Raw genomic sequence first — 25,067 nt, forward strand, 5'->3', positions numbered from 1 at the left:
CGAAGGGGCACATTTGCCTGGTTAACCTAGATACGGAGAATCAGATATCCAAGCAGATGAAACTTTGGTTTGCGATTGCTTTTTTAGTGATCCTGAAGGATTTCTGCCAGTGGGTACCACCCCGCTCCCAGCCCAGAGAAGAAAGAACCTTCTTGAAACAGAAGAACCTTGTCGGTGGATGGGATGCTTCTGAGAGCAGCAACTCTGCTGGGAACATCCAGCATCTCTTTCTGCAGCGAGGCAGCTAAAGGCTCAACATCTAAAATTCCTTAAAAATACCTTTAGAATTAGTCTGCTGTTTCAGAATCAAAGATTTTAAAAATAAAGCTGATCCCCTCTGATTCCCGGTGTGTTTGATGGACGGCATGAACCCCAGCAGCATGTTCTTCTCCGCGGCGGGGTTATTTCCAGCCTCCTGTATGACAGCAGCTGATTCAATTTGAGTAAATGCTCTCTGTACCGATACAGACGACTGGTTTTAACTCAGCCACTGAACCACAGTATTACTTTAACTCAATTCCATTTAACACAGTTGAGGACGCTGCCCGCTCTGTCGCATGTACCCACTGCCGGAATATTTTTATGGAGCTTATTTTGCATTAGTTGTCTCTCAAAAATTATTAATTTTTCTCCTGTAAGTCTGTTTTCCGTAGAGAAGTGACCACTGACAGTGGGTACAATGCTGGGAGGTCCTGAGCGGTGGAGCCCGCGCCTGCTTTCTGGAATTATTAATGCGGCATCTTGCCTGAATCGGGATCTTAAAAAACATAATTCAATAAAAACTGGCAGGGAGTTGCAAGTAGCTTGAAAAAGCCTCTAAATTTAAGAAAGGTCCGAACCAGGATTGCCTCTGTAGCCTTTGCGCTGCCTCTAAAGATAACGTTGATAGATGCTGTCCTCACTCACAGCATCACGCAGGCTTTTTTCCTCCACTAACTGGCACTTGTGCATCCCGCTGGTCTGAGCATAGCAGAGTCCACGAAAGCATCTTTCCTCCCGGTTGCACACGAACAAGCTGAGGGCTCTGAACCATGCCTCCTACAAGATAAATCTCCAAATAATGGGGAAAAACACTGCCGTGATATTAAATCGCATTGATTTCGAGAGCTGCATGATTGTTTATGGGGAGGATGGAGGTTTCTGCACAAGCAGAGTTGGGTTGAGGAGCACCAGTTTTAATCTTCACCATTTCCTCGCTAATTTAGTGCTTAGCTACGTTGTGTTACGCACTGGAAGATTTTTTTGTTCTCAATGCAAAATGACCTGTCAGCTTTCTGGATGATAGGAAATTATTAAACGCATTTTTTAAGAATCATAAACAGAGAAATGAAATTTAAATGTCAAGACGGCTGTGGTTGCTTTCTTGCTTGAGCCTTAAGCTGCGTAACAAAAAGATCTGGCGAGGGGGGACAAAAACGATCAGAGCATTTTTTTAGAGAAAGCAAGTCAGTAAAGATTAGGATTGCACTTCAGAAGGGAGCGTCGGGGGAGTGAACAAAAGGCTGGCTGGCACAAAGAAGATTGACCAGGGCTTTCGCTTCCCCTTTCACATCATGCAAATCTAAAGCAACAGACAATTATTTGCATTGCTTTAAAAAAAAAAATCAGTAACTCAAGCCTTAATTAATCTGCAGAACTGCTTGCTGCAAAGTACTGTAGCGATAAAATATAGCAAGAATCAAAGCACGGGGGAGGTTAAGCATCTTTAATGAAAGAGAGGACACCCACAGCCGCAGCCGCCAGGACAAAGGTAGGGAAAAATCAAAGTCTTCGTGTTTTTGTGCTTATAAAAGCCACGGACTAACAAGGTTTGAGGCAGATTATTCCATAACGAACAATCGCGAGGAAACTTCTGAAGGCCGATCTGGCCGTTTTCAGGGAGGAGAGACCAGGGCGACGGACAACACGGCCCTCACTGAGTGTGGGGGCTCCTTTCTGCTGGATGGAGGACGCAGGCTGTAGACGCTGCTGCAGGCACGTTGGGGCTCAAGAAGGGGTACCCAAGGGCTCGCTGCCCCAATTGGGGATAACCCCCAATTTCCAGGGTTATCCCTGTGTTTCCTTGTTCTCTCCTGGTCTTCCTGACTGTTTCTGGGTTGGGGCATCCACTTCTTATCTTTGTTGTAGGTGCAAGCAACTTCTTTCCTCAAGAGAAGGAGGCCCACTCCAGGACCTACGCTTTTACACGCGAGGTGGGTCCCATTTCTCAATCTATTCCTACCATCCTAACCTATGCCAAGAAGGCAATCCCATAAAACATCAACCTAGAGGTCTCCTTCTCTGAGGGTATCTTGACTATGTATCAGAGTTACTTGAGAGAGCATCTACAAACCCCCCTTGGGTTCCTGTTCCTCATGAGCATGAAGGACGTCCCAGGCAGGATTCATCTCAAGTTCTCCTGGTAGGACAGACAGGCACCCATGGGGAGTCTGTCCCCAAAGGTGGGCTAAATGCCTCTCTGGGGCCGCCTCTCTTTCTCTCCACCGAACACAGAGGGACCTGGGCTGGAAGGGTTAGAGACCTGAGATCTGTACAGCTAAAGGGAACCAAATCTTGCCTAAATGTGGCAATTGCTGCAGCTGTTTAAAATCCTTGACAATTTCCTAGTCTTTTTTTAATTTGGAAAATTAAACTAAGCTGAAATAAAATCTTTCCAAGGGAATGTGTGGACTTCATCAAGATTTTGCAAAGAGAAGTATTCTGTTCGGATAGCAACACAGCATTTCTGGGGGTTGTTTCAATTTGTTTTCTAATAGGAACTCCAGCCTCCCAAGGATGGCATCCGAGATGTACAAGAAGCAAGATAAACCCTCCCCCCCCCAAAATTCCTCGTCCTGCAGCGTTTTGGTGCTCCTTCTCACTTGGGTGTCCCCTTGGCCATCTCCCCACTCAGCGGTGGAGCTCCTGCCTGCGCAAGGCACAGGCAGCGGACGTTTTATCACGTCCAGGCCAATACGCAGGAACGCTGCTGTATTTACGTCCCTGGCCGAGCAGGGAGGACGTTGCCAGCCTCTGGCAGGACAAGCCGCTAATAAATTTGTGGTTTTTTTTTTCATTTTACTCTTTCAGTGTTATATCCTTCGGGGGAATTTGAGGGTGGCCAGCACACATCTAGGGCAACAAAACTTGTTTCATATTACACATTAGGATTTTTAATGGGAAGAAATGCAGCTGAAGACCCTACCAGAAGCACATAAAACCAAACAAAACACAACAGATCCCTTACAGAGTCATCCGCAGTAAACGCCTTTATTTAATAATCTTGCAAAATAACCGTGAATTTAAACTGTGATGTGGAGAAGACAGCACCAAAAGTTTTTGGCAATGAAACCCTCATTCCTGCTTCATCAGCCTTGGAAAGCTCCCGAGCCTGGGGATCCACTGATTTTATGACAACCAGGAGACTGAAAACTTGGCAATTCAGAGGAGAAAGGATTTAGCAAGACTGCCACAAAGTCCGGCTTTGTGTTTGTTACGCAAGCATCTATTTCACTCCGATGACTACTGAACACTTAGCTGAAAAGACGGCTTTATTCAGGGGTTTTAAAATCCCGCAGCTCTTTTGAGGCGAAGCATTCAGAATAAACATCTCGGCCAACTGAAAAGCCATGAAGTCAAAACGAAGGGCGAGATATTATTTTTCATCTTCCAATGTGTGCTTGGAAATGGGTGAGCAAGAGGTTTTTTCAGGCCTTTTTTCATAAAAACCATGAGAAGAGGCTCAGTCCCGATTTCAGAAATGCTTTTCCAATCACGGTTCAGACACTGCCAATTCTTGCACTTGACCTATGTGACCGTAGCCCTTAAAGAAAACGCTCTGCTATCACACTACAGCCTACAAAACCCACGGCTAGTAAATAATGTTCTAACCACAGAATGGTTGGGGTTGGAAGGGACTTTCAAAGATCATCTAGTCCAACCCCCCTGCCATGGGCAGGGACATCTTCCACTAGATCAGGTTGCTCAAAGCCCCGTCCAACCTCACCACTTCCAAAGATGGGGCATCCACAACTCCTCTGGGCAACAAGATCTCAAGATTGCTATTAAATAGGAGATTTCCTTTTCTTATACTACCTTTCACTTAATTCACCCTGGATGAGAGTTACATTTCGAAACTGCTACTTAGCCCTTGGGTTTTTACCACCCTTTGTCATGCCAAGAGGTTCCCGTCCCCCAGGTAATTTGGCTGAAAGCAGAGAACTTAACCGCGCTTTAAAAACTCAAGGTGGCTTGGTCCTTCCAAAGGGCTGGTTTCAGTAAAGTACTTAAATGTCGGTTTGACTTCAGTTAAATGATTTCCCGAGCGAGGGCCTAAGAGAAGTCTTCAAAAAGAAAAAGACTTCTAGAAAGGTTTCCAAGTTTGGGCTCAAAAGCATAAAAAAGCAAGTGATTGATTTAGCAGAGCAACTCAAATATTCCTCATTAAGCACAGAACCTCATTAGTCCGTGCTGTGCTGAAGACAACTCCTTGTGGACAGGTGGGAATTACTCCATGACTCCTGCTTCGGAGTAACTTTGACTTAAAAACAGTGGAAGGTCCACTTCTTCTGGAATAAGAAGTGTCCTTGCTGGAAGTTATCTGAGAGCAGCTCCCGTGATTAATTTACATTCTGTCCTAATCTACATGAATCTTCTGCCATTGGTAGCACTTGGCTATAAGCAATTCCCCCCTCTCCCCACCTCATGTAGATGAGGTGTTCAACCTCAAAGTGATGGACAGGGCATGACTGGGTTTGTATTCATGCCACCCACATGTTTAGATGGCTTTCTCCTCTCCAGCTTTCTCCAGCCAGGCGGGAAGGTCCTGGACATGTGTGCGTGTCCTCCTCCATCCAGACCCTTCTCTGCATCCACAGAGCAGCGTAACTGGAACCAGCGTTTGGCCAAGAGACAACAGCGGAAACCAGACAAAAGGAAGGTGTGGAGAGATGGTGCTCAACAGCAGGGAAGGGAAAGAGCTTGGCAGTCTAGTCATAGGTTTTTGTCAAAAAAAAATCATGGCTCGTGGAGGAATTCAAAGGAGAAATGGCTTTGTGGGTGATAAGGGGAAGCCTTCCAGTGAGAGGAGCAGAAGGAACAAGGGAGACACTTGCTTGGAAAGGTAAGAGGTGAAGAGGACAGACATCGTTGGCTGAGCCGAAAGAGCAGAAAGGCTCTGGACACCAAGAATTAATGGAGTGGGCGTTGCTTCTGTAAATAAAGACAAGTTGCCTGTGCTGGATGTGAGAAAGAGGGAGGCAAAGAGGGGGATGACACAGTTAAAGCAGTGGACTGGGCAAATGATTTTTGTACCAGCTCTCCAGAAGGATGGAGGAGAATTTGCCAAGGTTGGAGATGGCAGAGAGAGCAGGGCTCCAGGGTAGGGGCTGAGCTGCAGAGGATGAACGCGTTACCCATCAGCCTGGCTGGTAGGATGGTTCAGAGGAACTGCACAGGAGGATGCAAAAGAGCATGTGGCTGGTGTGAAAAATGAAGATCTCCCTGAAAAATGAAGACCTTGTACCTCCAAGTAAAGGTTTCCCAGAGATAGATGGGGAGTAGCAGAGAAGGGAATAAAAGACAGAGCCCGGCTGAGCTTTCATGGAAAGCTTGAAGAGGCAGATGACAAATACGTCCCAATGGATACGCTGTGGCAGAGGTAGAAAAAAACTGGCCAAACTGGGAAAGCCAAGGGAAAACAAGATTTTATGGAGAAGAGTGCAGCTGGTGCTGTCAAAGATAACCAGCACACCAAAGCTAAGGCAGAAGAGTTCCTGAGTTTGGCCAGGAGGAGCTTGCTGCACCTTTGGAAGAGCCATTTTAGGGCGGTGGGGAGGGCAGGAGCTGGAGACAAGACACCAGGACAGACCCAGAGTCCGTCAGTGCCACAGGAAAGGGGGGGACAGTAAAGACACGGCACGGGAGATCCAATGCCAAACAGGACACGGTTGCTGACACTTCTGCATCTATGACATGGAAGGAGGAGAGAAGGACAAGCAGGGGGAAGGGGAAGGCAATCTCGGGGAGACAGCATGCGGTATTCAGAAAATATTAAAAGCCATCAATGCGCAGGTATCACAGCGATGAGGATTGCAAAATTCCTGGGGTTAGTATGAAGATATAATTTGTGGCTCAAAAGTACTTTGCAACATAGATAAATATTCCCAACGGAGGGCATGAAGTTAATGGCGGAGTTAGGAAGGGAAGAGCTTAACACAGGCCCCTTCCCTGCAAAGTATTTGCTGACAAGCACAGGGAAACTGCTGGGTTTTGTTCACCGAGCAGCAAAACGTAAATCCTCCCGCATGCTTCAACACGCCCGATCTCGTCTCCACACACAAATTTTTACCTGGGGCGTAGCCAGGGCTGCTGGTTGGATACATGTTTGGGTTGTAGGCTGGGGCAGCGGTGGGATAGCCCGTCGGATAACCTGCAATGAGAAAAAAAAGAGAAATTATGCTTTCGTCAAGAGGGAGGGAGAAGAGGACAGCATCCCTGGAAAGCAATAAACAACTTGTGTGAGCAAAGAGGCCATCGGCACAGCTGAGAGGGAAAGCACAGATGTATTCTCAGTTGGCCAGGGTATAGGAAGGACTATGAATGTGCTCTACAGACTTACACGTGATATCATCAATATTTCATCTTTATTCCTCTGGAAAAAGAGGACAATAACCAGAATGCAGAATGCAGAAATGTTCAATGTGCTCTGAAGAAAACTACCGAGAAAATACACACACTAAATGCAGAATTCAGCTATGAAAAACCACCAGCACAGCTATATTTGAAAGGTTTTACTTGGCTGCTTGCAGCCATCGTAGCTTGATCATCGTAGCACTTTGCATTCTAACAGCAGAGCTCAGCACCCAGCCCGAGTCCTCGGTCCTCAGCACTTCCATTAACCAGAGCTTCTTGCTAAAGGGAAGGTAGAGATGTCGCATGAAAACATGCCAGCCCTTATATTCACTCATGGCTGCACAACTGCCATCCCTGGGAGAGACCCGATTACCTGCCAGGCCACCTGGAAGGAACACGCAGAGCAGCTCGTACCCTTTGAAGCCACATGAGGTTTTAATGGGCACTTTAGAAAAGGTTGCAGAGCATCTTCAATTTTCATCATCTTCACTCGGATCAGTCATAGGGAGTTCAGGGGAAATCATCTAAGCAGTTAGCAAGTCTCTATGGGCACCCACGCACCGTGCAGATGTCTTGCACCAAACTCTTACTTCATTAGAAGTTCTTGTCCTCCACGAAGACCACAGACGACAACCTCCGCACCTCGGTCTGCTCCATTTTGCTTTTTGTTTACTGCCCTACCTCCATTTCTTGGAAGTCTTCCCGACTGAAAACCGTAACACTCAAATAACTCCATCCCTTCTTACATGCTCGGGCGTAAATCCCTCCGACAGACCGACCGAACGGGACATGTTAATCTTCCTTTGCTGGCGGAGAGTTTGGCTTTGCTGTGCTTCACCGCCACGGCCGCTGCCCTGGTTTATCTGTGCATCTCCTTGGCCATCGTCCCAGAGCAGAGCCAACCCAACGGCAAACAAAATGACCCTTGGAGAGCCCGTCCACGCCAAGCTCCATTGACGCTGTCTGCTGGTTGCCAGCAAAGGCTGGAAAGAGGTAATTAGCAGTCGATTCGCACCCCATCTTTTTTTTTTTTACTTTATTAAATAAGAGCGAGCGCGGGTCTTTCCGCCCCCTTTCCGAGCAGCAAGACAAACACAGCGCAATCTCTCCCTCCCTTGCCCCAGAGCTCACCGCTCTTCGACCACGTGCAGATTTCTAAGATCTGGCACCCGGCACACAGCCGACTACTGCAGCAAAATTTTGAAGTTCATTTGAATAAATCTAATTCAACAATCATGACCACTGTACTGGAATAAATGACTGTATGTTCTACCCTCTCATTTTCATCAGTGATATATTTGGCTTCTAAATCAGGTTAATTAAAAATTGCTGTAGTTAATGTTGGATAAGCAGCAGTTTAACAGATTTTTTTTTTTTTTTTTTTTTAGGCTACATAAAACTATGTTGTCATCGTACTCAGGAATATATACAGCCTTTTAGCAATCAAGAAGCTCCTCGGAAAGTTATTTGCAGATCCAGTGATTGCAAGCAGAACATTAATGATGAAGATCTTAAATCAGAAATATCCCTGCCTACTCTCCGCTTCATTAAAAGATAACCATTTCTTTTCCAGTACATTCATCGCTCCAGGGTCCTCCCGTTGCCTGTTCGAGCTCGATGAACCCACTTTGCCTCCTGACCAATCTGGCTAGGGACGTTAAGCCAACTCCAGCTCACTTCTTGACCACACCAAGCGTATTTTCCCTATAATTCTCTCAACCGTGTTTCTACACGGGGTTTTACCTCCTTGGCACACAGTTCAGTAGCCGATGGTTGTGCATGCATGCCATGGTGTTGGGAAGTCCCTTCCTTGCTCATCAGCTAGGGATGGGATCTAGATGATAGCCTCTTGGGGCACCAAGAGGTTCTTCTGGTCTTTGCTGCTGGTTAGTCCCCCCAAATCCTGAAGTCCTGAATCCCATGAACTGCCGCAGTAGTCCTTAATAATAGTCCTTAACTAATAGTTCTTAAGTCAACAACCATGACAAACATAGTCCTGTGTGGCTACATGCAGGAAATGTTTCACCTGTGCCCTCTGAGATATCACCAGCACTCACACACTATTAAATTCAGCAAAAAAACCCTTCTCTTCTACTCGGACCAAAATTTTCAACATTAATTTTATACGTAAAAAACAAGCCTGAAATAAATCAAACCACTTTCAGACCACAGGAAAACTGTGGCTTTGGGTAAGCTTTTCCACCCAGCCAATTATTGAAAGGCTTCACGGTTATTTCAGGCAGATGGAGACAACTGTATATTTAGATCTTTCTTCTCTTTTTTGGGGGTTTAATTTCTGCTTGGTAGGACCACATCTTGCTTACTGTGGTATCTTTTGTTGGTCTGAAAGAAAGTTATGGCCATTTTCAGAATAATTTCATTTCAGATAAATACCGTTTCTATCAAGGACGCTTTAATAGCTTCGGATGCGAAAAGATGCAGGCAGCCCTGCTCTACTCTATCTTCCACTCTGATCTCATAAACGTTGATAAGTGCTGACCTCCAGCAAGAAAACTTGTCCTTTCTATTTTAAGGGGAAGCGGAGATGGGAAAGGTGCAGGAAAATTAATGTGGTTTGCTCCTTTTTTGGACATACTGAAAGATAAGAAAGTAGCAGAATCTGGGACAATTTGTGCCAGGGGAAACGTGCTTGAAAATTCCCAGCGCTCAAAACCCACTGGGTTTAAAAATACATGAGACGTTTTTATACCTTATTGGTTTTTGAGCCGTTAGGATTTACGTTTGTTGGCTCTTCTTCATCCCCCAAATGTCCACAGACAAGCTTCCTCGGGAAAGCAAAAGCTGCAATCCCCGTGGTGGTCCCCATGTCCTACATCCCCTGGGGTATAAGACAAAGCCTGGATCCAACAACCAGGGGCGAGCTCAGGAGAGGTGGCAGCACCAAAGCATCTGGCATCCCGCTCTGATTTTCCCCCTGGATACCCTACAAGACCTCCTGTAAATCCCTACTCCTCCTGCTGACCCTGCTCCCCTCCTGCCACGTCTGTCTTGCCTCTTCACCTTGAATCAAAAATAACAGCAAGTGGGCCAAACCCGCTTGGTTTATGTTGAGTGCTGCTAATCTTCATGGGCTTCCTGCTGGAGACATGAAAATGTCAGGGACAGAAGGAAAATATCCTTTACTTTCTACTTGTACAGAACGGCACACGATGGGACCCTGTCTCTGCTGGGGCTTGGGGCCTTATTACAGCAATGATGCAGAAGGAAGGAAAATGAGATGAAAACGTATCGAACAAAATTTATTAGATTCCTCACAGAAGAAATCAAAAGTTGTTTTCTTGCTTTATTTTAATTTAATATCATCTCCACAATCAATAGGGGTAGGAAAGCCAGTGTTTAATGTTCTCCCCAAGGAAAATATACAGCTCTCCAGCTCTGAGAAGCATTAACTGAGCTGCTTTAAAAATTACGACGCAATAACTGGCTGTGCAAAGCAAAGAGCACGCGGGGCTGCATCAAGTAAGTATTTTAAAGCCGCCTTTAATTTTTCATGTATTTCTAAATGTTTCTCTACTGTTATTTCCAGCTCTGCTCACCCCTGTCCTCTTTGGTGCAACACTGCTTTTGATTAATGGCTTTTAGGCTACGAGTCCCAGCTACCCGCCCGCTCTTTTTGACATGCACACCTTTAGGAGATGCACTAGTAAAGGAGTTCATGAAATAAATTCAAAAAGAGTGGCATACAGAGCCTTGAAACGCATTTAACCACCAGCTTTGTTTAGCCCAGGCTCCTTTGTGATTATACTCAGAACGCCCATAATAAAGCAGTTAGCTTATATTTCCAGCTATAGATATTTTACTGCCTACGTGCAAGACAGATGCGTGTGCAACCGTATACACAAGCTCACCGCGGACCTCCTTTGCACGAGACATAAAATGGTTGGATGGGGCATTTAAGACAGCTCTTTCCATCCTGGCAGCCTTCTGGGATAGCTTATTCCTGGTCCCGAGGTGCCGAGCTCCTACGCGGCCGCTGTGCTTGGTCTGTATGTCAGTACAGCAAAAAATGCTGAATTACTGGGGAGAAATGAGAGGGCAGGAGAAAAAACCCAGAGATGTCAGCGGGCAAAGGGCTGCCCTCCACACCAGCAGGGTGCGGAGAATTAAAGAATTGAATGGGCAGCGATAGAGGGGAAAGGTTTATTTGGGCTCATTCAAGGATTAGATTTGTTATTCTCTTTCATTTGCTTCAGCATTTGAAATTCAGGGCGCTCATACCCAGCCCCAGGTGCAAACCAGCTCCGGCTCTTCCTTCCCACGAGTCACCAGAAAAAGCCTTGCAAAACCCTGTAGGTCGGCACCAGAGGACCACGCACAAGGGACAAAGTGACATTAAAATCCCACGGCAAAGGCACCGGTGGCAAGTTTTAGGGGGGAAGTCCCAATTCAAAGATCTCTTCCCCATTTGTCTGCTTCCTCTAAAGGAGACTTCAGCGTACGCTGCCCGTCCTTGCCATAAATGAGCAACCTGCATCCACAGAACCACAGAATCACAGCAGGTTTGGGTTGGAAGGGACCTTCAAAGATCATCTGGTCCAACCCCCCTGCCGTGGGCAGGGACATCTTCACCTAGATCAGGTTGCTTAAAGCCCCGTCCAACCTGGCCTTGAACACTTTCAATGATGGGGCATCCACAACTCCTTTGGGCAACCTGTGCCAGTGTCTCACCAACTGCATCGTAGAAAATTTATTCCTTATGTCCAATCTAAACCTACCCTCCCACAGTTTAAAACCATTGTCCTTTGTCCTGTCACTGCGGCCTTGATAAAAAGCCTCTCTCCATCTTTCTTAGAGCCACCTTTATATATTGAAAGGCCACCATAAGGTCTCCCCAAAGCCTTCTCTTCTCCAGGCTGAACAACCCCAACCCTCTCAGCCTTTCTTCATAGCAGAGCTGTTCCAGCCCCCTGATCATTTTCTGGCCTCCTCTGGACCTGCTCCAACAGGTCCATGTCTGTCCTGTGCTGAGGACCCCCGAGCTGGACACAGTACTCTGTGGGGTCTCACCAGAGCAGAGCAGAGGGGCAGAATCCCCTCCCTCGACCTGCTGGCCACGCTGCTTTGGATGCAGCCCAGGATGCGGTTGGCCTCCTGGGCTACAAGCGCACATTGCCGGCTCATGTCCAGCTTTTCATCCACCATGTCCAGCTTTTCATTCCCAAGTCCTCCTTCTTTATCCTTTATCTCCCAGCCTGTATTGATACTGGGGACTGCCCCAACCCAGGTGCAGGACCTCGCACTTGGCCTTATTGAACTTCATGAGGTTCACACGGACACACTCCTCAAGCCTGTCCAGGTCCCTCTGGATGGCATCACTTCCCTCTGGCATATCACTCCAATCCAGGTTTGAAAAAATTGAGCGAATTTACAAAAAGACAAAACTGTAGACGCATTATTACAATACTCTTTGATAGTGAAGAACCTCCTTAGGTTAACCAGGATCTTAGCCAGGCTGCAAGCCTGCCTACGTAAGCTTTAGGTCCGATCCTGGAGCTTTGGAGACACCGACATGTGCTACCCAGCAGGGATTAGGCCACATTTCCCCAAAAATTTCATTAATGTTTCTAATTATGTCACCTACTGTGCATACTTCTTACACGCATCTAAGACAGCCTTCTGAAGGCACACCATAAACCTCGATGTATCATAGGATTCATGCCCTCTTGTCCTCCTGTTTCTGGATTTGTGCTCTCCTCCGTGTACAAACGTCACAAAGGCCACATCCAAGAGACAGTGGGGTGCTCAGGAACCGCTGGGGACTTCAGGGGACCTTCCCTGGGGCTTTGGCATTCATTTCTTCCCTCCAGTCCTGCTGAAACGGAGACACAACTCCGTTGTCCGCACACCTGGGGGACACAGACACCAAAAACCGGAGCAGACAGAGCACTTGAGAATACTTAGAAAAGGAATCAATATGGTGATCTGAACCCATTATGCTGAACTGGTCTGGTTATCACATGCCAAAGTCCTCCTCAAAAGGAGCTCGCTGGTTTTGAGCAGCCCAAACTCAACACGTTCACCCAGGTTTTGGCATCTGCCAGCAGCATCTACCATAATCTGTCCACCCGCAATTTCACACCACGTATGGGTGAGCTTCCAGCTTCCGATCACAAGCAAAATTATCAGGAGCGCCTAAATAACATATCAGCCAATGCAGCACTGAAAATCCACAAGTGCTAGGTCTCTGCAGGACTTAGGTACTCTTGAAACTCTTGAAAAAGAATTTGCTTCTCTTCGGCTGGAGAGCCCAGGTGGTCTGGTCCATGACTCAGCCTTCCACCGGCGACTGGATGAATGAACTGTCACTTACAACACTGATTTCCAAAATGTGCCATTTAATTTTTCAAGATTAGTTTCTGTTGGCCATTATCTGATTAGGACTTAAATTGCTACAAGCAGCCTAAATTAATTTACGAGACAAAATATTCTCCTTCATTCTTTTACCTAGAAGTCTCGAGCGGTGATACACTCCTAATAGCGGCCGTATCACAAGGATTTTTACAGGGACAGATAATAAAGTCCCTTATCTAAGCGCAGGACAAGGCACTATAAAACCAGACTTCAACTGGTTGAACCAGTGCCACCAAGGACTCCAGCCCGCCGTTGCTCGGACTTGCTGCGCTATCATCTCGAGTGCTCATTAACCACCAACATTCAACGGACTAAAAAGCTGGGCAGCCACACAAAACTGTCCGTATTGTGTCATTCATTGCTCCAAGGCGGATAAATTCAAGGGACCATTTTAGTAATTACCCCTTTTAAGCCCCTAAAACACTGTATGCCAGTTTGCTTCTGGTAGCTTTGAAGCTGCAACAGGTCCAGGAACTCTTCAGGTCAGCCATATGAAGCCAAAGTATTTTCACCTGCAAAATACTTTCATGTTATGTTTTAAGCTCATCCACCATTTCTCGTTCTTTACTGCCTAGACCTCAGGAACTCTTCAAAAATAATATTTATGAGTACCTTCTCAGGACAGAAACATGAGAAACTTCATGTCTTCAACTTCACGCTGCTGTAAATCCGTTCCCTTTAGATGGATTGGGAATTTTTTGTTGCAAAAAGTCACATTCCGTGACATGAACGTGCAAATTTGGTACTTGAGGAATTACCCCAGAGCTGAGAAATTAAGAGAGCAGACACCACGTAGGCTTCCTGGCGTAGCTCTGCCAAAGCCTCCACCGGCCAGACTTGCAGCAACACTCTTGAACGTTGATTGCTGGTCGCAATGACACCAGAAAGAATGCGCCTAATTATGTGATGACTGGGGGGCACAGAGAAAATAGCTGAGAAGGACATCCCGGAACTAATTCTGCATTGGAAACCAAGCCTCCAGAGATGAAGAACCACAGCATTTTGGAAATTACTTGCAGAAGAGATTTAAACAAACCTTGCTCTCGCATGGCATTGAATCACAGAATCATAGAATCATAGAATCATTAAGGTTGGAAAAGACCTCTAAGATCATCGTGTCCAACCGTCAACCCAACACCACCATGCCCACTACACCATGTCCCTAAGTGCCTCATCTACACATCTTTTAAATACCTCCAGGGATGGTGACTCCACCACTTCCCTGGGCAGCCTGTTCCAAGGCCTGACCACTCTTTCAGTAAAGAAATTTCTCCTAATGTCCAGCCTAAACCTCCCTTGGCGCAACTTGAGGCCATTTCCCCTCGTCCTAAAGGAAGGCATGAGCCTTTCTCCATCCAGAAGAGTGTCTTTGCAGCCCGCCTTGCTCCTTGCACAGCCGCAGAGCTCAGGGCTTGGGCCATGCATCTCCTCCTGCCTTTTGGGGACTTGTCCCCCAGGGAATATCCCTAGGTGCATGGGAGGTAGGGAGGTGACCTCTGAATGCCTTCTTACACAGGGCATTTTATAGACCTTTCCTGTTCAATGGGAACTATTAAAAACATCACTTACTTAAATCAAAGATTAATTGCTCCAGATTTATCCCACCTAAATTAGGTGTGTAGCTGCCCTCATACAACACAGTTCCCTGCCTGATACACAGCAGGTATCCCTGCCCCGTCACTTTAGATGTTCATGGCCAACCTGTTCATCCCCTCCCACAAGCCGTGACCCAATGCTATCAGGCTGCTCGTTTTACGAGTCCAGATGCCTTGGTGGGCACAGGGCTGCACCAAGGTCAACGGAGATCAACGCTTCCAAGACCAAGCACTTGATTTACCAGCCAGGAGCCCTTGGTCACAAGTGACTTAGGGCTCTTAGGATGCTACAGGTATGATCAAACGATTGTACATTAGATTGCCAGTGTGTTTTAAGATGTTACCGTCCTTCAGATGGAACTCGGGTCACACTCAGTCCTAAAACATCAAGACCCATCTCACCCATTAGATTTCACTTACCCCCAGCTTCATTTGGCCTCGTGCACTTTAAAAGGCAAATCTGTTGTACTGAAACTCCTTCTATAGCTCAAAATGTACATTCTCCAATTCACAGAGTTTTCCAAATCAAATTTAAGTCTAGAAGCAGTCTCCAACTCAGGAGGACAGAGCTGAAACCCTCCTAAACCAATTTCTATTTTTTTTTTTTACGCTTAACATTTTATATCATATGAATCTGAGTGAATCCTGTTTTGCCAGGTCACAAATGCAACTACAGCAGGAGGGACCATAACCTTTTCTTTCTTCCCTAACCACACAAACCCATTTAACAGCCGAACCAAGCACAACGACTGCACGCATTTCCACGTCAAGCTCTACCCAAACCTCTCCCGCACGCTGCTCCTCAGGCATTACGAAGGACGAGCATCCAGATCTGCAAATGCACCTTGATGCCGCAGGGAGCCCAGAGGCTGGGCCAGGTTTCATTTTACACTGATTGTCCCACGTTACCACCAGTAATCCCATCACTCACTCCCGCCTTGCCATGAAACTATTCCAGCCCACTCATGCTAAATGGATGTAAAAATAGGGGAAAAGCTGAAAGCAAGGGTGGAACCGTTCTAAAGAGCAAGTTAATGGATGGTTGAGAATCCGGCATTTCTGAAGTCTCTGAGGATAATAAATACATTCATTCCCATGAAAAAGTGCCACCCCCTTATTACTGTTTCAAGCCTCATCAGCCCAAGAGTAGAGCAGTCAAATGAACATGAATTCACCAGACACAGCAACTGTTTTAAAAAAAGATTTTCTCTAGCATTTGACAACCTGCTCGCTTTCCTGGACACCTTTTACAGCTGGTTCTTTTTCCACCTGAAAGGTCCTATCCTTTATATAAGCAGCAACTTATTTCTTGCTCGTTACCCCTGGCCATGCAAACCCAATCTCCACGTGGACTGTAAAGGCACCCACAGCATTGCTGGTACTGTTGTTTCCCATTTTTAAACACTGATGTCCGTACAGACCCGCAGTTGCTGACCGTGTACTCAGGCTGAGACTCCGTACTGGACCCGTTATCGCAGAGCTGGAAAACCGCATCTCACACTCGCTGCTGTTGAGACTGTAAGTCAGCACTGCTATCTGATCCTACGAAAATTAAAGGACTTCAATTAAATGGGGTTATTTATTGTATCTACCGTTCAAGGGTTGCCCTTGTGCCTTTGTGCTGATGAGAGACCTCGTGACGAGCTGCAGACAGACGGCCAAGCCCCCACAGCCCGCAGAGGAGCGGCGGTGGGGAGGGATCTGCGGGCTTATGCTGAAGGCAGCGGGGCTCTGGCTGGAGCAGGGTACGTCCTTCCCATCAGTACAAAGTGCTTTGTGCCGTCTCTCTTCCCGAGGCATTCATTGCAATCACAGAATGGTTTGGGTTGGAAGGGACCTTTGAAGATCATCTAGTCCCACACGCTGCCGTGGGCAGGGACATCTTCCACTAGATCAGGTTGCTCAAAGCCCTGTCCAACCTCACCTTGAACACTTCCAAAGATGGGGCATCCACAACTTCTCTGGGCATCCTGTGCCAGTGTCTCACCACCCTCATCGTAAAATATTTCTTCCTTATGTCCAATCTAAACCTACCCTCTTTCAGTTTAAAGCCTTTGCCCCTTGTTCTGTCACTACAGGCCTTGGTAAAAACTTTCTCCCCTTCTTTCTTAGAAGCTCCTTTTATATATTGAAAGGTCACAATAAGGTCTCCCCAGAGCCTTCTCTTCTCCAGGCTGAACAACCCCAACTCTCCCAGCCTTTCTCCATAGCAGAGCTGTTCCAGCCCTCTGACCATTTTCGTGGCCTCCTCTGGACCTGTTGTAACAGGTCCATGTCTGTCCTGTGCTGGGAACCCCAGAGAACTCTAGGTGGGGTTTCACGAGAGGGGAGTAAAGGGGAGAATCACCTCCCTCAACCTGGATATTGTATTCTCAACCAGGATAAGACTGGCTTTCTGGGCTGCAAGCACACATTGCCAGCTCATGTCCAATTCTTGCATGAAGCAAGAGAATAATGGAGCCTCATTGCCTCATGAGTCCCTCTGGCTTCACTCCAGTTCCACCTTTCCAGGACTGTGAAGATGTTACGCAGGGGTAGGCAGGTTCCCCAAGAGGGGAGGCAGCTCTGGACCTGCAGAGTAGAAGATAGGAAGGAAGAGCGCAGGTCCTCTGGTATGAAAACTTCTGTAATTCCTTCCCTCTCCTTCCTCTCCCTCCCCAGGATCACAACTTGACCCAAAGGGTGGTGAATTCCACTTGTGTGAAAGCACACACTCTTTGAAGAAGGAGTTTTTCTTACGGGTCATCCACATCTTACATGATAAGCACAACACTTGGAGACTACACAGATAGGAGCTCTACAGGCATCACAGATAACATAACCGTGCCTCTGCAACCTTCAGTATAAACCAACCCTCCAAAAAAACCTGACAAAAACTACATAAATCTGGCAAAAAATATTTTATTTTTATGACCATTTCCTTTATATTGTACAGATTTATAAGAAAGCACTGTTGAAAGTCATGGGAGTGGCAGAGGTGCCTTTGGCATAAAAGGTGATGGAGAGAAAACCTTCAACTGGTGGCATGATGGCATGGGCATGTGGTACGATCTATTTGTCTCCATTCCACAGGGTCACAACGTTGACACAATGGGGTCCTGCCTGCCTGGAGGAGATCTTCCCAGCTGGAGGTCAAAGACAGGGGATGGCTGCTGGGGCCTCCCTGCCCTGCGGAGCTGGAGAATCCCCGTTTCTTGGGAATTAGGCAGGAAGAGCAGTGGATTTGCACAGAGCTCTGAGCTTTTCCATGGGACCTTGTGGTTGCATGACACAGGATGTCAGCTTGAAGCTGTTGCCTTCATCACGCCAGGGAATTAAGAGACTTTACAAGACCAAAAAGATATTAAGAAAATGACAGAAGCACTGTTTTGGGCATACGTTGCCTTCATTTTCTCTTGTTCAGAGAAAACTTGTTTTCAGACCATTTGTCAAGGTTTAATATAGTTGCAAGCTGTTGGCCAAAAGAGATTATTCCCATTTCCATTCTTATTTCAGTTGCATCTCAGTTTTACTTCGCACCTACGTCCAAAAGAAACCTCTCAGGCCTTACTGCAGCTGTCTGCGTTCAGGACACATTCGTATGAGCAAAACTCATCTTGAAAACCAGGAGCAACTGTCCAAAAATATTAGTTTGATTATTTAAGGCACATACTATAAATAAACCATAGTGACAGAACTTGACAGACTGTCAATTAATATAACTTCTGGGCAAGAGACATGTGTCATATCCTTTCCTTATGTTGAGACAAGTCTCTATGGGAAAGAAGTTCTAGAAAACTATTTAAGTCACACAATATTAATGCTCCCTGCAATTATTTACTTCATTCTGTATTTGACTCGTCCAAAGCAAGATATGAACAGCCTCTAATGATAACATAAAATTGTTTGTTGCTCCAAAGAAAGCGTAAGCCCTAGATAAAGAAGGCATTACAGTTTTTCTTTAACACTGAACTGTGGCTCCACCTTATCCGATAATGTTCCCTAAGGAAATATTTAGCTGGAAGGATTAAAATAAGTTATGAGAGCAGAAAACTGCTAAACTTGAAGCAGACCAAGTGGTATCCCTCCCATTCTCCCTAAGATAAGCCCTGAAGAATAATGATTTTCATTCTTCCTCAAAGGAATCCCAGTCGTGGTGAAAACCAGCTTGCCATCGGTCTGCAGCTATAGCCAGACATCCACATCGCTGCTGGGTAACCACTAATATGCCTGTCCAGAGCCAAGCAGAAAAGACTAACAAGGCCAGGGTTGCTGGGAGAGAACGGATCTTCTATTAGAGAAGCTGACATAACTGCAAAAAAAAGTCCATCTGCAGTTCTCTCTCAGGAGAACTTGTCACCATTTAGCTTCTTGGGCAGAAGACCAGGTAATGCAGGAAAAATGAGTTTCAGAAGTAAACGCTGATTTACTGCAGTGCTTTAGCATGATGGGCTCTGGACGTAAGCAAGAGGACAGACCATGCCGCCAGAACATGGGAGCTGTACCGTACCATCACATAATCAAGCACACCCTTGCACAGGATGGTCCTGGGGAAGAGCGCGAGGCAAACGTACCAAGGAAAGGCCCATAGCTGGAGAGCAAGCTGAATGGAGAAGGTTATTATTTACCAATAAGGCGAGCTGAGCACAAATACCAGGAGATATTGCTTGGATGCTAGCAATTTGTTCAAAGCACAACTGTTGCTGAAGTTACAGCTGGGCTTCGGGAAGGGCCTCACCAACTTAATGAAGGACATTAACCTACCAGCGGCTGACGACTGTATCGTTTTCCTAGCCCTGCTTGTAAACCTTTCCTCTTCTGAATCACCTGCCAGAGGAATAACACAAGGCACGAGTGTGGGTTGTGAAGACCTGACTAGGTTTGGTAGGGTCATCACTTGACCTTGTGGAGATCCCACAGCAGTGGTGTGATGGACAAAGCTGACTTTCCCTCTGAGAAGCTGTGCACACATTCATTTTAAAATGTAATGCCTCTTTCCTCCCCAGGAAAATTATCTCAGCAAACAGTGTTTCTCTTGCTCAGGCAAACGAAACTGTTCGTAAATTCTTCCACAAGGACTCATAAAAGATGGCTGTCAGGCCCTCCGATCAGTTGTAAGGACAGGGCATGGACCACGCACGAAAAAGGCAAGGACTCTGCCAAAACTCCTTCCTAAAGCGGAGCAGGTAGCGCTGGGGTGCGTTGTAGGCTGCAGCCACGAAGAGATGAACCACCTGGTACAGCCAAGGTGGGAGAAATACTGCCATCGGCCACGACAACGTGGCAAGCCCCTTCCCCGCAGAACTGCTCTCTTGGGATGGGATCAGTAATAGGTGCTCTGCTGTAGAAGAGGATGCTACTGATAAAAGCGTCACGGTTAGCAGCCCAGGTGAGAAGCAAAAAGCTAAACTGCAGGTGTGCAAAAGGCAAATAACATCTTTTTATAGATACGAACATTAAGACTCACGGAAGTGAAGACTGCAAGGAGGGGTCAACGCCCGAACTTGGATGACGACCTGAGATCCCAGACTCCCAGACTGCTGGCATACCCGATGCCCAGCACTTCTCAACCTCTCAGCCCAGCTAGCACGAAAAGCCAAAGCAGGGCAAAGCGAGCCTCGTCCCAAGTCTCTTACCATGATGAGGCACAACAAATCCTTAAATTCTTGCTCGACTGACATGAGGAGTGGGCTATTGAGATTGGGACAACACGTAGGAGCAGCTGTACAGGATCCAGCTAAAGGTCTGTCTAGTCCAGTACCCTGCCTCTGACAGTGGCCAAAACTATGCCTAGGAAGTCCGGGGAAGAAAGTAGGAAAAATAAATGTTTATGATTTCCCCCCAATATACTCCCAACCTCCAGGCATTTACAGTTCCTGTGCTAGATACTATTTTCACCACATTTCATAGAATCATAGAATAGAATAGTTTGGGTTGGAAAGGACCTTTAAAGGCCATCTAGTCCAACCCCCCTGCCGTGGGCAGGGACATCTTCCACTAGATCAGGTTGCTCAGAGCCCCGTCCAACCTGACCTGGAATGTTCCCAGGGATGGGGCATCTACCACCTCTCTGGGCAACCCGTGCCAGGGTTTCATCATCCTCATTGTAAAACAGTTCCTCCTTATCTCTAGTCTAAATCTCCCCTCTTTTAGTTTAAAACCATTCCCCCTTGTCCTGTCGCAACAGGCCCTGATAAAAAGTTTGCCGCTGGCTTTCTTAGAAGCCCCCTTTAAGTACTGAAAGGCCGCAATAAGGTCTCCCCGGAGCCTTCTCTTCTCCAGGCTGAACAACCCCAACTCTCTCAGCCTTTCTTCATAGCAGAGCTGTTCCAGCCCTCTGGCCATTTTCATGGCCTCCTCTGGACCCACTCCCACAGGTCCATGTCTGTCCTGTGCTGAGGGCTCCAGAGCTGGACTTATATTTATTGTTGATTAGTTCTGTCTCAGGGGATTTCTCTTCCATGGTCTTGTCAAGTCTTCCCTTGAACTGTATAACCTTTCAGCCTTGGATCTCCACAGCTCAAACACTTGTTGAAGGAGCTTCATCTTTGGTTTGCTGCAAACATTTCACTTTCCTTCATTTGATGGTTCCTAGTTTTTGTACTACAGAAATGGGGAGTGACTTATTTTTATCAACCGTGTCACCCACGGCTCTATTGACCCCTCTCATATTCCCCTTGGTCACGTCTTTCTTAGGCTGCAGTCTTCCAGGTTACTCAGTTGCTCCTCATATGGAAGCCTTTCCAGACCTTTATTTGGCCTCGTTGTCCTTCTCTGAACCTCTTCCAGCTCTCCTAAAGCTTTTCTGAGATGGGGACCAAAACCACCCAGTGTTCCAGCAGTGGGTGAACCAGGGAGATGCCCAGAGCTGTACTGGCATGCTCTAGTCTTCAACTCCTTTCCTGATTAATTCCTACCATAATATTTGTCTTTTTGGACAGGTGCTGAGCATTGAGCTGATGTTTTCACGGCACTGGCTGTCATGGTCCAGGACCCTCCTCCTGAGTGGGAATGGGCAGCTCAGACCCCAGCATTTTAGATGCGAAATTAAGACTCCTTTTCCTCACATGCATCGCTTCACATTCACCTATACTGAATTTCATCTTTACTCAAGTCTCACAAGAGGCTATCGCAAATCTTCACATTCAGCCTTCATCTTTTATTGGCCTGAACAATTTAAAATTAGCACTCCTCAGCACTCCTTCCTTTTCCCAGGTCACTTCTGAAAGTGCTGAACAAACCCAGCTCCACCATCGACCTCTGCCAAACGCCAGGACCCCTTCACCAGAAAAGTCTGTTACTTACTCCAACCTCCTCTTTTTATCTTTTAATAAATTACTTATCCTGGAAAGGACCTTCCCTCTCCTCCCGTGATGCTTAGTTTCTCTACAGAGCTTTGCTGAGGGACGTTGTTGAACCCGTTGGAAATGCCACCTTGTTGACATCCTTGGAGAATGGCAGTAGGTTTGTGAGGTTTCGGCAAATCCTGCCCTAAGACTAAGCTACTTCTTTCCTTCTTAATCTTTGTTATTTTCAAAATCTTTACTTCAAAAGACAACGAAATATGTTTTTCTTTTCTTCAGAGAAACGAGGATGAAGCACAACAACTTAACTCGGCCAATATCTTAAATTTAGGAAGGAAAATAGAGTAACCGTTCCTCTTCCTGCTCACAGTGACTATACATAGCTCATTTTTCATCCTGTCCAGAAGTTTCTTCCTCTGTCTTTTCTTGAATATTGTAAAAAGCATTTTCCAGGGCTGTTACAACATTTAGAAGGTCAGCACGGGTGCACGGCAGGTGAGGAGATGCCACAGCAGGGCTTCTGAGATGGCAGCTGAACTGATCCAGAGTGACAAACTAAAGGGAGGTTATGGTCAGAAAAATGACGGGGTTGCCTTTTTTTTTCTGAAAAACTCTGCTTTCCCGTGTGTACTTAGAGTCAAATCTGCTTACTTCAACAGCAGAAGTCGCTTTCTGCTCTCACTGGTTTAGAGATGCAACGTGGTTCGGGGAACGCGAGCTGGAGCCTTGCTGGATTCATGTATCTTTAATGGAATAATTACTTATATTCTTCATACCGAATATGCATTTCTTTGTCTGAACTGAAATCTGCACTGAAGTGCGGAGGCTGGAAGGAAAAAAAGCTGTAGTAAACTGAAATTTGGGGAGATGTACGTGAAGAGAAGGAAAATGAGGACATCGGGACATCATGTTTCTGGTACTGTTTTTCCACCTTCAAGTGAAGGTTGCCTGGTGGAACTCTGATGCAGAGAAGGCTCCACCGTGGTGAATTTTAAGCATTGGATCCTCCTTGAGATCCTTCCCTAACTAAGGAGGAGACAGAGCATCCTTCTGGCCCCAGAGACATTCCTTCTCCTCCGACAACCTGGGAGTCCGACCACAAGTCACTCCGGTTCCATACCCGACGCTACAGAAGTGCAAATGCTTTTCAACCGTGAATTCGCCGTCTCCCTGCAATCTTGCGGAGGGCGAGGAGAGCCTCATGCTTTCAGAAGCGGGTACTCCCAGTCCCCTTCTGCTCTGGCAGAGTTTCTCTGGCACCTCTAGATGGGTCTCGAAGGGAGGATTTCTGACAGGCTCTTTCTGGAGGAGTTTGTAACGCAAATGCAGGCAGGCACGAGAGCAAGCCCTCGCTCCCCGTGCCCTCAGGTTATAGGTTATGGGCAGGGTATTTACAATAACTGCTCAGAAAACAGCCCTTTGTGATTTCCAAAATGCACTTGTTCATCTGGCTAATTTTCAATTCATCCTTTTCAGCTCTGCTCCCAAGCCAGGAGGGGAAAAAAAAAAATCATTTCAAGCCTTGGCGTTTTGCTCTAGATATAATTTTGGCTCCGTGACAGACAGTGTGGTGCATGCAAGACCTCCATGCTTCCAGCTAAGGAAAGGGAACCGGCTTCAGTGTGCATCTCTGACGCCTTTTTAGACTTTGGATTTGGGAATTTGCTCCTGTTTCATATCTATCGTAATTCCTTTCTTCTGCCCGGTTGGTGTTTAGGACAACTGGGTCCCAAATATTCCTTGTTTCAATGACAGCAGCATCTGGAAAGGACTTCTCGTGCACTAGATACCTGCAGACGTGTCAGAAATCGATCTGTCCCCACAACTTCGCAATGAGAAGAACTTTGCAATGTGAAGAAATGGTTGAAAAACTGGAAGAAGGAAGGGAAATCCCACTTTCACAGCCAGAGATGCCGACGCGCTGAGGAACAAGGTAGCTCGCCGTGAGTCATTCAGAAACTGAGCTGAGCAGAAGATGACCCTGTTTCATCTGTTTGGCACAAGACTATCCTCCCACTTCATTTGTCACCACTCGAAGTGTGGCAGAGACGCAGTTTGAATGTTTTCTGGGACAAGTCGCCGTTTTCTGCATAGGAGGGTTTGTTGCTACAGATCTCGTGGGACCGGTGCCGCGTCTACTGGAGGAGTTAAATGTTGAGTAATAGGTGTCAGAAATGCTTTTTCAGATTGTAATTTTACAGGACGAACAGCAAGGCGTTTGCTTGGAAGAGAACTGATGGCAGAAAGCCATTACTTTTAGTTTTTCTTATTCAAGATGCTTGAATTTAACTTGCCAGTGTTGGAGCTACCTTAAAAATGGTATTCCAAGTGTGCTGCCAAAGCCAAGGTCCCCAGCACCGCCCGTTCGGCGTGCCCTGGGCATCCCCAGAACATGCTCAAGGATTAACGCAACAAAAACTGCCCAGTAATTAAGTCTCTCCTATAGCACAAGCATTGACCTGCTTCCTATCTCTGCTTTTTACACTCCATATTCTCCTCTGACACTGGCAGCATCCTCCCGATTTCACCGGAGCTAGTCTTGATTCACACCCTTAAACAAGATCTCTGGGGACACCGAATTTCCTATTTCAGCTAATTCTAGTAATAGGCAATTCCAGGATGATCACAACAATGCTACAGAATCAAATTATTGCCCAAAAAGGCCAGTTTTAAAGGATGGACCCAGCGATTTTCATTTGCGAGGGTTGGCAAAGATAAAAATTCAAAATGATAAAATATTTGGGGTTGCAAGAATAGGCCAAGCTTGAGTTAAACTCAGGAAAACCGAGGGTTTAGGGATCACAACATCCTTAACTTAGATGAATTTTAAAATGCTAATTAACTTTAAAATGTCCATATGGTATTTTGGACATTTTGGACTTGGCCCAGCAAAGAGAATTGCTCTCAAATACATTAGCTTTAGACAAACACAGCAGCAGATGGAGCACACACAGAATATTAACAAAACCAGTTTTTGGGTGTTAAAAGGCTTAATGGGTCTCTCGCATGTATTTGGGCCAGGAGATTAGATTCAAATTGTGCTTGGGGGAAGCTGAGAATACATAATATTTGAACTGGCAAAACTCCACAGCAGTGTTTAAAAAAAGGCTCTAGCGAAAATAAAATCTAATTTTACCAGCTCGAAAGTGCAAAGGTTCTCTCGGAAAGCGAGGAGAAATACAGCGATCCCACAAAGACCCCTTAT

General features: G+C 46.4%; 1 protein-coding gene across 21 annotated transcripts in view; it reads right to left on the reverse strand.

Moving 5' to 3' along the window:
* The window catches only part of FAM168A (family with sequence similarity 168 member A), a 208,890-nt gene that overhangs the window by 22,191 nt on the left and 161,632 nt on the right, over nt 1–25,067 (reverse strand). For all 21 annotated transcript variants that reach the window (XM_075140376.1, XM_075140396.1, XM_075140379.1 and 18 more), the window contains one exon: nt 6,329–6,409. In XM_075140376.1, coding sequence (XP_074996477.1) covers nt 6,329–6,409 — 81 coding nt within the window. The remainder of the gene's footprint in view (nt 1–6,328; nt 6,410–25,067) is intronic.

This window comes from Calonectris borealis, chromosome 1, assembly GCF_964195595.1.
Source record: "Calonectris borealis chromosome 1, bCalBor7.hap1.2, whole genome shotgun sequence".
Classification (NCBI taxonomy): domain Eukaryota; kingdom Metazoa; phylum Chordata; class Aves; order Procellariiformes; family Procellariidae; genus Calonectris; species Calonectris borealis.